At 52.0% G+C, this 11,541-nt stretch overlaps 6 protein-coding genes and 1 non-coding gene across 7 annotated transcripts; 2 read left to right on the top strand and 5 right to left on the bottom strand.

Annotated features, from left to right (window-relative positions):
* Positions 1 to 1,000: 1,000 nt before the first annotated feature.
* Positions 1,001 to 1,108, bottom strand: BO97DRAFT_t266. The gene has a single exon. It is a non-coding gene; the product is annotated as a tRNA-Met (tRNA).
* A 259-nt stretch (positions 1,109 to 1,367) lies between these two features.
* Positions 1,368 to 4,390, bottom strand: BO97DRAFT_473654 (RNA-processing protein PTA1; the record flags this gene model as incomplete). The annotated part of the gene is made up of 8 exons (XM_025700257.1): positions 3,734 to 4,390; positions 3,419 to 3,584; positions 3,217 to 3,347; positions 2,955 to 3,158; positions 2,566 to 2,902; positions 1,681 to 2,516; positions 1,563 to 1,633; positions 1,368 to 1,504 (listed from the first exon to the last, which is right to left on the bottom strand). Exons 1-8 carry the CDS (start codon positions 4,069 to 4,071, stop codon positions 1,368 to 1,370), a joined length of 2,220 nt encoding a protein of 739 aa, XP_025546585.1. The 5' UTR covers positions 4,072 to 4,390.
* Positions 4,391 to 4,596: 206 nt separating this feature from the next.
* BO97DRAFT_251325 (uncharacterized protein) lies at positions 4,597 to 5,147 on the bottom strand. The gene has a single exon (XM_025690847.1). It carries the CDS (start codon positions 4,976 to 4,978, stop codon positions 4,667 to 4,669), a length of 312 nt encoding a protein of 103 aa, XP_025546584.1. The 5' UTR covers positions 4,979 to 5,147; the 3' UTR covers positions 4,597 to 4,666.
* BO97DRAFT_429291 (uncharacterized protein) lies at positions 5,035 to 5,478 on the top strand (the record flags this gene model as incomplete). Its single annotated transcript, XM_025697354.1, has 3 exons — positions 5,035 to 5,048; positions 5,180 to 5,304; positions 5,390 to 5,478. 3 exons carry the CDS (start codon positions 5,035 to 5,037, stop codon positions 5,476 to 5,478), a joined length of 228 nt encoding a protein of 75 aa, XP_025546583.1.
* Positions 5,479 to 6,073: 595 nt separating this feature from the next.
* On the bottom strand, positions 6,074 to 8,942 carry BO97DRAFT_251335 (dolichyl-diphosphooligosaccharide--protein glycosyltransferase subunit STT3). Its single transcript, XM_025690848.1, has 5 exons — positions 8,684 to 8,942; positions 8,591 to 8,614; positions 8,370 to 8,450; positions 6,538 to 8,260; positions 6,074 to 6,481 (listed from the first exon to the last, which is right to left on the bottom strand). Exons 1-5 carry the CDS (start codon positions 8,811 to 8,813, stop codon positions 6,211 to 6,213), a joined length of 2,229 nt encoding a protein of 742 aa, XP_025546582.1. The 5' UTR covers positions 8,814 to 8,942; the 3' UTR covers positions 6,074 to 6,210.
* A 103-nt stretch (positions 8,943 to 9,045) lies between these two features.
* Positions 9,046 to 10,351, top strand: BO97DRAFT_378478 (CSN8/PSMD8/EIF3K family protein). The gene is made up of 3 exons (XM_025693114.1): positions 9,046 to 9,355; positions 9,423 to 9,604; positions 9,671 to 10,351. Exons 1-3 carry the CDS (start codon positions 9,159 to 9,161, stop codon positions 9,940 to 9,942), a joined length of 651 nt encoding a protein of 216 aa, XP_025546581.1. The 5' UTR covers positions 9,046 to 9,158; the 3' UTR covers positions 9,943 to 10,351.
* BO97DRAFT_409000 (ATP synthase subunit e) lies at positions 10,093 to 11,236 on the bottom strand. The gene is made up of 3 exons (XM_025695976.1): positions 10,955 to 11,236; positions 10,648 to 10,834; positions 10,093 to 10,523 (listed from the first exon to the last, which is right to left on the bottom strand). Exons 1-3 carry the CDS (start codon positions 10,973 to 10,975, stop codon positions 10,453 to 10,455), a joined length of 279 nt encoding a protein of 92 aa, XP_025546580.1. The 5' UTR covers positions 10,976 to 11,236; the 3' UTR covers positions 10,093 to 10,452.
* Positions 11,237 to 11,541: the final 305 nt, after the last annotated feature.

Here is an 11,541-nt window from a genome sequence, read left to right as displayed (position 1 = left end):
CCCCCCCTCCCTACCCTAATCTATAATCTCACGCACTACTGAATCCGGGTTGCCAATTCGAATCCAAAAGGGATAAAGCTTAGCTTCGGTTACTGTAGATTACTAGCCTAGCTAGAGTACATACACTAACTACCTAGTCTAATCTGTGAGGGGGGTTATTGGATGCTAGGACACCGGAGAGACTACTGTACTGTATATGTTGGATGGCGCGTGGCTCGCTAGGTAGAATAGTAGGCGATCGAGAGGAGGGAGGGTAAGCTTACTGCGCCGGTATGGGGTGATGATATTGTTTGGGCCATGTCCGGAGAAGTACTCTCTCTCTCTCTGGCTTTGGGCATGTGGGTGGAGTTAGTGCTGACTTGGTTGGAATAGGGACGAGCTCGCTCGGTGCGTTCTGTGTTCTGGTGGTGTGGGTTGTTCTTCTGGTTTGTATAGGGTTGGGGGGATCGGGGCGGGGTGATAGGCTGGGCTGGACTCTCAGGAGACGTATTGCGGGTTGATTTATGGCTGTTAGTGATGGATTGGGCACTCGCTGTGGTTGTTGTGAGTCACTCATATGTTGAGGGAGGGGGGTCTAGTATTCACGTCGTGAGTGTATACTGTTGCGGTTTGACAACTTGGAGCCACGATCTTGGGGCGGGTTTGAGGCGCATGGAAGAGGAAAGGGAAACAAGGAGGAGAGAACCAGAAAGAATTGTCTCATTGTACTCGATATAACCGCGAATTTGGTGATAGGGCCGAGCGGATGTAGCAAACGATGAAAGTCATTGCAGCAGTGGTTAGTCCACTAGCCCGGATGCACGGATATATACAAGCTGGGTTGGTGCTATGGTAGGTATCAAGCACAACTCACAATTGTTGCCATAACCTTTGTAGCATCACAGAACACAACACTACTCCATTATTCTCACAAGTACTCTGTTCACCGATTATTCGAATATGCACTGGTAAAAAGAACATCGATCACTCCAGGTGAAGACAGGCGAAATGCAAAAAGAAATGTCCCGAGGGAGGTTCGAACTCCCGGCCTTGGGATATCAAGGAAGTTGAAGCTTCCATGTCATACTGCGTATGAGACCCACGTGATAACCAACTACACCATCGAGACAACTTGTTGAAAGTCGCCTGGCTCTCTAGTCTTATACGCAACGATAATGTCTCCGTCCTGCAAAAAGTCTCGATGACCATTCCGCGGCCGACAATTGACCCCGACTACTGACGCTCTTAAGAATTTGTACATTACATTACTGCAAACAGATTGTCTATTGTAAAATGAGATAATAACTCGTATGGGGAATTTCCAGGTAACGCTTCCTTGAAAAAATGGGACGATCATAGTTTGTACAGTACAGACTCCACCAAGTGACTCAAGCAACAGGAGCCGCACTGTTTCCTGTCGTCGCACCCCGAGTTGCCAGTGTCGTTTGTTGTTCAGCCTGCGGTTGTGCTTCCTTGGGACGCCACCTGGCCAAGACCTTGCCAGCGGCAGGACGTGATTCCTCATCTAAATTGAGAATCATTAGCATAGAAGACAGGAGGGTAGCGACGAGCACAAGACGTACAGGTTTCATAAACATGCTCCAGAGCATTGAGACATATTTCTCGGGCTGGTGGTCGAAACATAATCAAATACCTGTGGACGGTCAGCTCGGGAATTGCTTTTCCTGGCAGTAAACCTACAATAGTGATTGGACGCATAGATTGACACGCTCGGGGTCCTTTGCGAGACTAGCTACCCGCTGCGTGATAGGAATCGTCACTTCTGGAATCTCGCTCAGGAACCGGATGAAGATCTTGGTGTCCCGAGAATCAATGTAGGGCAAGAACCCATCAAGAAGCCTCAGAACCCAGTGATCATAGAACAGTGGCACGGTCGCCTCCTCATCCTCTGGTCTCCGCCGCGACGCAGTGAACTCCATCTGTATCCGGTCATTGTACCACTCTTCGTTCAACCACATGATGCCCACGTTCACCCGGCCGCGAAAGTCCTCGAGGATGTACCGATATAGAGTCTCCCGAATTGTATTCGAAATTGTTGCCTGGCCCCTACTCGATGCGTCCTGCCCGAATTTCCCTGTTCCCGTTTCCAGACCTGCTGGAGCTCGCGTTGCGAGTCTGGTGAGCAAAGTAACCCAGGCATCTCGATCGAAGGTGCTCCCGGCTAATCGCGCAAAGCCCGGCTGCTGCTGACTCTTGCCCTTCGCAGGATTGGAGGCGACCGCACTCGACGCCAGCATACCAAATACTCTCCCCACGGCACTGCGGCCAACTTCTGCGGCCTCGTCTTCGGACAGAGGAGGAGGCTGAGGTAAGACAAAAGGCCCCAATGACACAAGGTCCGGCTGAATCTCTGCCACTTCAGTTGCCACGGCATCCGCCTGCTCGCGTGTCGGCTCTGTAACGTCCATCGGCTGATACTCGGGCTCGTAATCGTCGTCGTCATCCGCCGCTGCCGCCGCCGCCGGAGGTTGTGCCGCCTGTCGCTTCTGAATTGTCTCATATCGCATGCGAATAGCCTATCATTGGGTTAGCTCTCAGCTGCGTACACTAGGTGTCCAAACCTACATCTATAGATTGAGTCAACGCTGACTGGTCTACACGAGCGAGAAGGGGGACGACCATATTGACAAGCAGATCAGGAGGTAGTTGCTTGACATCGAAACCTGAAAGCCCAGCATCTTCCGTCAGGGTGAAGAGCTGCGCAAAACTGGTTGGTCCCGGGGGGAGTGGCGGGATCTTGATCAATGGTGGCGTTTCTGCGTCAAGTTTCGTCCGTTTTGTTTTGTCAAGTCCGTCCGTTGGTTCGGCAGGGGGTGCGCGTTTTCTTGTTGCCTCGTCGACAATATCCAGACGTGCGTTCCTTCGCTGTTCCATCTTACGAATCAACGGATGGCTGGCGTTCCTAGACGATCATCAGCCCATGGAACAATGTGCCTGTTGCGTCCTCGTCTCACCTTTTCATTATGTGATCCAGAACGGCTCTGACGGTTCGTTCCATCGATTTCACACCAATCCGGACAGCTGGAGTTATAGGTGGGCGCACTTGTCTTGCAGGGAAGAAATTCAGGATAGCATTGATGATTTTATTTCCGATCGACTGTCGACTGCGGACCAGGACTGCCAGGCAGTTTAACGTGGCGTTCACAAGGAGGGGGTCGCTACAGAGCGGTTAGCAGGGTTCCCACAGCCACCCGGACTTCAAGCAGGATCAAGTACCTTGACTCTTCTTGTAGGGCAGACAGGAGCCTATCCAGAAGCCCGGAGGCTTCTGCCTCCAAGCTAGGGAGTGATAAAACGGGATGGTTGCGAGGCACAATGGCAAGAGAAGTTTCGTTCTGGTCAGGTCGCTAGAAAAAAAGATAGACACAATTAGCTCCATATCGGACGACAAGCCCGTGACAGGACTCTGAATACATACTCTAGGGTCCGCGATCGGTCCATTGGTTTGGACCTGAACAACGCGCTGAACAAATTTGATGCAACAGATCTTGATCTGGGCAGGGGATGAGTCCCATCGTCGCAAGATAGCTTGTTTGATTGCTGTCATATTCTCCCACATCGCTCCATCTTGCGGGTGATTAATACTGCAACATTGAGGTGTTAGTAGTCGCATCCAACAAGAGACACTTTAGGTGACACGTCTGCTCCATGCGAGCGTCTACGAAAGCTTTTGGGGAGAGGGTTGTTCCCAGGCAGTAGGAAAAAAAAGAGAAGACAGACGCCGGTCACCTACATATGCCTAAACACCAACGGATACAGACTGGCAGCACTCTGCACTATATGTTTCAGGACCAATGGATCTCCTTCCGGCAATTCCAATACTTCGCGCTGCGCCTGTAGCACACTGGCGGCCAGCTGCTCCTTCTGTGCCGAAGCCAGCGCGGGACTAGCAAATGTTTCGGCCAGGAACTCGGCTCCCCATCTTCGCAGTTCTAGTCGCGCACGCGCGCCGATTATAGGCAGGACACCGTTCACGATCTGAGGGTAGAAGGCAGCGTCGCCCAGGACGAGATTGCGGGCAGCATTGAGCTGGGCGATCTGATCGACGAGGTGGTCTGCCGACTGAGCCATTACGGGCTCTGTTGAACGGCCGGTAAGTTCGACCTGGCAGGAGCTGGGCGAGTGAGGCGGCTTGGTGTGATACTCAATGGCTGATTATCACGGGTGGAGGCTGTCTACGCAGGGGAGTTAGGTGCCAAGGCACGGAGCTTATAACACGGCCGCGACGACTATTTGTCCCCAAGACACATACAAGGCGTGAAGGATATCGCAGGAGTTTCGTCGAGGGAAACCATGGAAGAAAAGATATCGATCCAGGCGGGGAAAGAATTGCTGGCGATACCAAAGTTCGAAGCAGATGTCGATGGAGGGAGGGAAAAGCACGTTGACGCGGAACTGAGCTGATTGATTGTATGAAGAAGCCGAGACTCAGACAAAGGCAAGCAAAGTCACGCTGCCGAAGGTCACGTGCTGTTCCTCCCGCTGATGGCAGCTGGCCAGCCACGTCCACCAATGCCATTTGGTGACTCTTTGTGCAGGAGACCATAGTAAATCTTCTGGGGGAAAGTGCTATACTGAGAACTATGAGGGAGTTGTGCTTTACGCGCCCTCTCGTAGCTTGGTCCAGCGATGGGGGACGACTCGATAGACGAGACTACTTCATATACTAGTGGTATATATAGTCGCAATCAGATGTCTGAAGAAAGCGCAGAGAAAACCCCAACATGACATAAGAGCTACTTGTATATGTTGACCAATTCAAAGTCTTGAAAACCCCAATATCAGCCAGGAAAGAGTCCAGATATGTGACATACACCCATATATACCTGCAGTAGCACCTTCTGCATGCCAGCCTCGTGGGTTGACTGTCTCGGCCGGCGAGGAGCGCCAAGCCCGGCGGCATCTTCCCCGAATTTCTGGAAGAGCGATCCAAGTTGACCTTCTTTCTCCCCTCGACTTTCGTCCCTCTTCCTCTCATATACCAGAAACCTCAATCGCTGCAGTGATTATCCGGGACTGAAACAGCTCGCCAAAATGGCCTCTGGAATGTACGTCTTCTCCTCTTCCAATGCGACAGTCGAAGCAACCCGGCAATCATGCCACTCTCTTCCGCGGACTCGACCCGTCCGCTCTTCTACAGCGCTTCGAGAGGCCAACGCTGACCCGTCTCTGCATATAGCTTCAACTCGTCCTATTACGGCAAGGACTACCGCGCCGGAGCCGCCCTTCTGCGTGCGCGCCGGCCCTACCTCCTCAAGAACGCCGTGACCGGTCTGTGCCTCGTCGGATTCACCATCGGTGTCTGTATGTTACATGCAATTCCCTCATTTATCCATCCCTCCACCAATCCCAGTGCAAAAGCTGATTGCCAACTTCACACTCGCCACAGATGCCTACACTATCCGCGCGGTCGGCCAGGATGAGTTCTCCGACGTCAAGGTCCCCGATGCTCCCGCCAAGCCCCAGCAGAAGCAATAGACGAACGCCAAACGACACCTCTGATCTTGGTCTGTGATGCGATACTTTGAACCCGGCCAGATGCTGGAGCGCTGGTGAGTGTTATGGAACCATAACAGACTTGAATTTGTGGAGTTTCTGGTCGGTTTGTTTTGTGTGCCGGGCTGTCATCATCCTGGGTTGGTTGCCGCTTGGAAGGTTCGCATGGCTTGTATAGGCTCGTCAGTGACTGGTGTGCTGTCAAATATACTGGGCTCTATTGATACAACAATGGTGCATGTCCTCTGCGCTATTGGATGTTGAATACGCGGATAGTCCGAGCCTTGGAGCAAGGCCTGCTGTGGATTTATAGCCAAAACTGTTCGAGAACCTGCGGGTCTAGCGACAAGCCGACAACCCCTCCAGCGATGCGGTTGGCAGCAGAAGTATCTTGCCAAATTGTTGCGCTTTCATTTAGTGATCATCTGTACTCATATTCCCCCTCCCTGTTTATCCTCTATTCTATGAGATAGACCTATGTGTTTATCACCAAATACTGACATGGTATCTGTATATCCTCCGTTTTTACAAACTGGCTTTCTCTACACTTTACACCGAGGTGAAGACATACATCTAAATCGGCAATATCTTGCCTCCCCGCCCACCAAGTGTTTGTAGTACAGGTTTATGATGGAACATATAGAAATCAACAAGGGATCACTTTCATCATCCCGGGTAGTCTATCAGCTACACGAACAGCAAGCGATCATCCCCTTACTCGGTTCTCAGAACACGAGGTCCCTTCTTCTTGGTCGCACGCTTGCGCTTGTGGCCGCGGTCAAATGCGACTGCGTTGCCGTGGTCTCGGTTCAGGTTGTCCAGATCCTTGACCTTGTAGATACGGATGATCCAGTTCTCACTGGTAAAGGCCTCCTCGAGGGTAGAGAGCTGGGGTCCCTCCGCCGGAAGCTTCGCACCACGGACACGGTCCACGGCTTGACCGCCTTGGAACATAGTGTGGTAGTTGTAGTAGGACATTTTGTACCTGTCTCATCATCAGTATTTGCTCTCTACCACACGCACAAGAAGGGGAAGGCTTACATCAAGCTGTTGCGCATGGTCGGGGTGGCCTGATCATCGACACGGTATTCACCCCGGGCAGTGAAGAAATCACGCTCCTTGACCTCATCGGGCCAAATACCTTCGGCGATACGGACCATCCACAGGAACTTGTTGATGTCGTCACCAGAGTAGCCAAGTAATCCACCAAAGACTACCAGGACGTAGTCAACATCGTGCTGACGGAGGATGGGGTAGCTGACTTCCTCCCGGGAGCTCATCGCCTTTCCAACCGTGGCAATGTGGGTGTTGTTCCAGGTGTTGTTGTCAACGAGAGTGGGGCGATCCGCCATACCACCGATTTGGTAGCCGTAATCCCACCAGGACATAACCTTGGCGTTGTGGGGAGTGTTCTGACGGAGCCAGTAGTATGCCTCACGGTAGTCATCGATGATGTGCTGGCTTCCATCCGGCATCCGGCTGGCCAGAACCACGGACGGAGAGGAGTAGGCGTTGGAAGTGACCCACGTGCAGTGCGCAACGAACAGCAGAAGATAAACAACCACGGACGAGGTCACGACCATCTTGGAGAGGTAGGATGTGACTCCAACATCGGGCTTTCTCGCAGAGCGGAGGGGCTCCGAAGAGGCGTCCTCGACAACCTTCGCCTTGGGGTTAGGGCCTGGCGTGGCGAGAACGTAGGTATCAAGGATAGTGGAAAGAGCCAGGGCGGCAGCGACACAAACAATAGGGGTCAACGTCAGCATCAGACGAACCATGACACCAGCGAAGTAACTGGCGAGAACGGAGTAGATGATGACGAAGACGTGCTCGTCCTTGAGATCGCGGAAGCACATGTAGACACCGGCCGGGAAAAGCCAGATCAGGAAGTTCAAATCGAAAAAGAATGCTGGCCAGGCGGTAGGCTGGTGCTCAGAGACCGATGCGATAATGGGAATATGAATCTTGGCGTAGCCAGTGTCCCACAGCGAGTAGAAGCGACCACTCCAGGGAGCAATCACTCCAGATACAGTCAGGACAACAAGTCCTACAAGTGCGACACCGAAGACGACGATGATCATGGTAGTCAGGAGTCTTTGGAAATGCTTGCCGGGGATGAAGCCTCGGACAAAGTCGGCAAAAGCCACAAGTTGGAGCAGGCCAAAGATACCCAAGGCAGACATGTGGTCACTGTTCCGGATCGGCAAGAAGCCAACGAATGGAATCTGCATGCTTGCCAAAGTACCCAGAGCATACCAGGTCGTGTAACTGATATAGATACGAGAGCTGTATCTTCCCATGCACAGAAGAACGAAGACGTGCAGAGGAATCAAGTTGGTGATGAAAACATAACCACCCCAGGCCGAAACCATGTAACCGTAGAACAGGGCAGTCAATGCGCCCCACATGATAGAGCCGTTTTTGACAGCCTTGATCCACAGAAAGAAGGTAAAGACGAGCAAGAAGATGGCGATGGCCTCGTTATCATAGCTGCCAGCAACTGAACGAGAGATATAGCCAGGGACAATGCCCATGAAAGCAGCCGCAAGCAGACCCGCAGATGGCGAGGTGGACATCTCACAAGTAAGAAAGTACATCGCCAGAGCAGTCAAACCGGAGAAACCGGGAGCGAGCAAGACACAGATGTTACGGATATCAACGGGAATGGTCAGGAATCGCAGAATGTGGTAGATCACGCCGCTGGTCACCATCAGTCCGGGGTATAGCGTACCACCCGTGACACGTCCCAGAGGGTGCCATGTTCCTAAAAAGTTTGAAGCGGTTAGAATCAAAAACATTGCTCCCCCAAAAATCCCGACATGATATTGCATTGCCTATTAAAAGCGGCCAAGACTGGTGAAGAGGCAACTTACTATCGTCAAACCAATCCCAGAAGCTGTAGAAGCCATGTTGAACCAAGTATTTCGTTGCTCGGAAATTGAACCAAGGATCGACTGTAAGACAAGACCAAATCAGTGCCAATTCGAGGGTGGTGAGATTGAATATGATAAGCAATCGCGAACCGCGGAGCAAGCTCAACGTGGACATTTGGTGATGGATGAACGGGTCGGTGTTGAATAAATGAAACACGTACATTCGTGGATGATACTCTCGAAACCTAAGGTGAATATGGTCAGCGAACCAGTCATGTATATGTATCCTTCATCGTCATTGCAGATATACGTACGAATAACACTGAACAATCGACTGGAGACAGCGGCGGCGGCAATAGTTCCCAGAATGATAATCCGCAGAAGGCCGCGAGTGTTCCTGCCGGTGTTACCCTTCAGTAAGACATTGAGGGATGATTCGGCCATAATGGCCAGGAAGCAAGATTCAAATTTCCAATTGGGAGAAATGATAAACGAGTGACTCTCGTCCTGCCCAGGCGGTCGATGAGAGCGAAGTTTGGGAGGGAGAGAGACCGGGGAGATGGAATCGAGAGCTTCGCAAGGTGGTCTCTTCTGGGGTCTTGGCGCGGCCAGGTACGTAAGTCGCAAGCCGCCCGTTGCGGCTTTGGGGAAACCTCCGATTGTCCCCGCACCGCATCATCATCGCTATTGTCTCGATCCCGCAGAGCTCTAAACCTTTCAGTTCTACACCACCGGCTTTGATCTGCCGCCAGCAACGTAGTGTCTCAGAGACTTTGCTCCTTGTTCGGCATGAGTGCACCATCACTCTCGCAAGAGCAGCTTGCTGCAGTCATTTCATCGGCTGATACTCCGTCAAAGCTCTATGGAACACTATCTCCATATGAGGAAGAAGCATATCTTCTCTCCTTCCAGGATGACAGGCAAGCAGAGCTTCTGAGCCAATACTATGCGGCATATTTCTTGTCTCATCTTCTGACAGATCAAATGTGGGTATCCTCATGCTCATCTTGCCCTGTTCTCTTATTCAGATGCTTATACATCGTCACTTTTTAGTTACGAAGCCCGCGCTTTGACTAAGCGAATGCCGCAAGACCTGTTGCAGACAGACAGCTCCCTACAGAATTGCCTGGCCTTGCTGCGAGCAAATTGGCAGCACAAGCATGAGCTGGTCTATAAGACACTGAGGGAGTTGCGGTGGTCGGAAATCCTGAAGCCGATTGTACAAAGCTATGACAGTAAGAAGCAACTCTCTTCTAACGCCGCTGAAAGACCCCGAAACATCACCACTAACACTCTTGAAGCATACTTCCAGGAAAAGACGTTAAGAGAGCTGAGCAGAACTTATGAGGCGATCAGACCTGCAACAGCTGCAAGCTACCTCGGCCTCGACCCCGAATCCACAGCGCGAGGAGATCCGGCCACCATAGGGAAGCTCACGGCCCATGGATGGACTCGAGACGAGCAAACCGGACTATTACACCCCAAAGCTATTGTCGATGACTCCGAGAAAGATGCTCGGTCGTACAATGAACTGAGTGAGATAATGGCTTTGATCGGCAGTCGCCAGGGTTGAACGATGCAAGTCATCCAGGGAGCGATTCCTTACGAACGAAAACCATAAAGATAATACCTCTAATGAGAACCAACGGATGAAATGAGATAGACAAACATGCGGAACAATGGTCTTCTAGCAACCGTTCTATGAAGTACACTTAACGGCCCTTGAACGGCCCCAGAGCGGCACCACGCGCAAGGGCATGAAGCTATGCAGGGGTACACACACAGTACGGAAGGATCAGCAATGAAACCGAAGCATACAACTGAATCTCTTGCTCTTCTGGCCCAACTGTAGTGTACACATGCACGACAGCCCAGGGTATGTACAGATGCGGGGATGATGTCTATAGTGGAAAAAAGAAAATCATTCCTTTCGCTCGCAATGACACGACTCTGGGAAATTAGACCAACAAACAATAATACATAACCGGGATCATCCCGAAATCTCGCCTCGATACCTTGTCAGGTTATGATCGATTGGGAGATAAAAGCAAATCATCTTCTCGCTGTATACTTCCAAACATGTTTAGTTCTCGCCAGCCTTCAGCTTCAGGAAAGCCTCAAGGTCAAACCGGCTGTCCTCGGGGTCCGTGATCACTGCACACAGTCACTAATTAGCGCCCGACCGGGGAGGGGGTCATGTTGGCCAGTTCAAGGGAGGGCCAAGGGCGGCCGAATCGGATTGTGCAGCAAGCGTCGTGGAGCTCAGGAAGACACATACCTCCGTTGTTCGTCTTAGAGTCCTTGGGCGCCGTCTTCTTCTTCCATTCAGCCTTGGCCTGCTCGATCAGGCGCTCCTGGCGGGCATATTCACGCTCGGCCTCTGCGTGCTTGGCGGCGGAGGTGAGGGAGGACTGGTGGTAAAAACCGTAGACGAGACCGGTAATAAGAGCCGAGTAGCGCAGAACCTACAAGGCGAAGAGGTATGGTTAACAATTGAGGGTCACTCTGGGGGATGGTGGGCTGGGTTGGGCTGAATTGTTATGGGATTGGAGTATGTATCAGAACGGGCCCTGGCGGAGACTCACGTTGACACCCTGAGAAGCCATTTTGTGTGTGATAAGAAGACCCTGGGCCTCCGGAGCGGCAATCAAACAGAATTAGTGAAAGAAGAAGGATCGAAGCCGGATTCCGAGCGACCGGTTTGGAGGGTATCGACAGTCAATGGCTGGCAATGCGGACTGGGATACTGAAGCTTGTCAAGGCGAAGTTCCTGTCGCGAGTTTTTCCGGACCGTCGGCCCTGTTGCGCTTATGTCATCCGACCGCCAAACCCGGGATGGTTTTCTGGCATTCTGGGAGAGATGTGGGTGGAAGCGGGACGGGGGAGACGGAGGGAGAGAACGCGACTACGGTAAGTTAGAGGCCGCTGGTTTCCCCCCCCCCTCTCTTAGTTAACGTAATCGTCAACCGAGCGAGCCACGCAAGCGAGCGAGCCACCCCCCTGAATCCTCCCACCTCCGAGAAACGAAGCAATTCAACCATCAATTTTCCCACCAAAAATGCCGAAATCATCAAAAGAGCGGGTGTATCAAGAGGGCCAAATCCTCCTCGCCATTGAGGCTATAAAAACCGGTCAATCTCGCTCAGTTCGTACAGCTGCGGTGGAATTTAAT

Source organism: Aspergillus homomorphus, assembly GCF_003184865.1.
Source record: "Aspergillus homomorphus CBS 101889 unplaced genomic scaffold BO97scaffold_66, whole genome shotgun sequence".
Taxonomy (NCBI): Eukaryota; Fungi; Ascomycota; class Eurotiomycetes; order Eurotiales; family Aspergillaceae; genus Aspergillus; species Aspergillus homomorphus.
The sequence above is the reverse complement of the archived record's forward strand: the minus strand, read 5'-3'. Positions and strand labels throughout refer to the sequence as shown.

Excerpts from the sequence above, each read along its gene's own strand:
- BO97DRAFT_251325 (XM_025690847.1), bottom strand. The coding sequence starts at position 4,978 with ATGAGAGGAAGAGGGACGAAAGTCGAGGGGAGAAAGAAGGTCAACTTG.
- BO97DRAFT_251335 (XM_025690848.1), bottom strand. The coding sequence starts at position 8,813 with ATGGCCGAATCATCCCTCAATGTCTTACTGAAGGGTAACACCGGCAGG. Across the intron at positions 8,615-8,683 it reads TCGATTGTTCAGTGTTATTC|GTTTCGAGAGTATCATCCAC; the intron begins GTACGTATATCT and ends TATTCACCTTAG. Across the intron at positions 8,261-8,369 it reads CTGGGATTGGTTTGACGATA|GAACATGGCACCCTCTGGGA; the intron begins GTAAGTTGCCTC and ends CAAACTTTTTAG.
- BO97DRAFT_378478 (XM_025693114.1), top strand. The coding sequence starts at position 9,159 with ATGAGTGCACCATCACTCTCGCAAGAGCAGCTTGCTGCAGTCATTTCA. Across the intron at positions 9,356-9,422 it reads CATCTTCTGACAGATCAAAT|TTACGAAGCCCGCGCTTTGA; the intron begins GTGGGTATCCTC and ends GTCACTTTTTAG. Across the intron at positions 9,605-9,670 it reads GATTGTACAAAGCTATGACA|CATACTTCCAGGAAAAGACG; the intron begins GTAAGAAGCAAC and ends ACACTCTTGAAG.
- BO97DRAFT_409000 (XM_025695976.1), bottom strand. The coding sequence starts at position 10,975 with ATGGCTTCTCAGGGTGTCAAC. Across the intron at positions 10,835-10,954 it reads TGGCTTCTCAGGGTGTCAAC|GTTCTGCGCTACTCGGCTCT; the intron begins GTGAGTCTCCGC and ends TTCGCCTTGTAG. Across the intron at positions 10,524-10,647 it reads CTCTAAGACGAACAACGGAG|TGATCACGGACCCCGAGGAC; the intron begins GTATGTGTCTTC and ends GACTGTGTGCAG.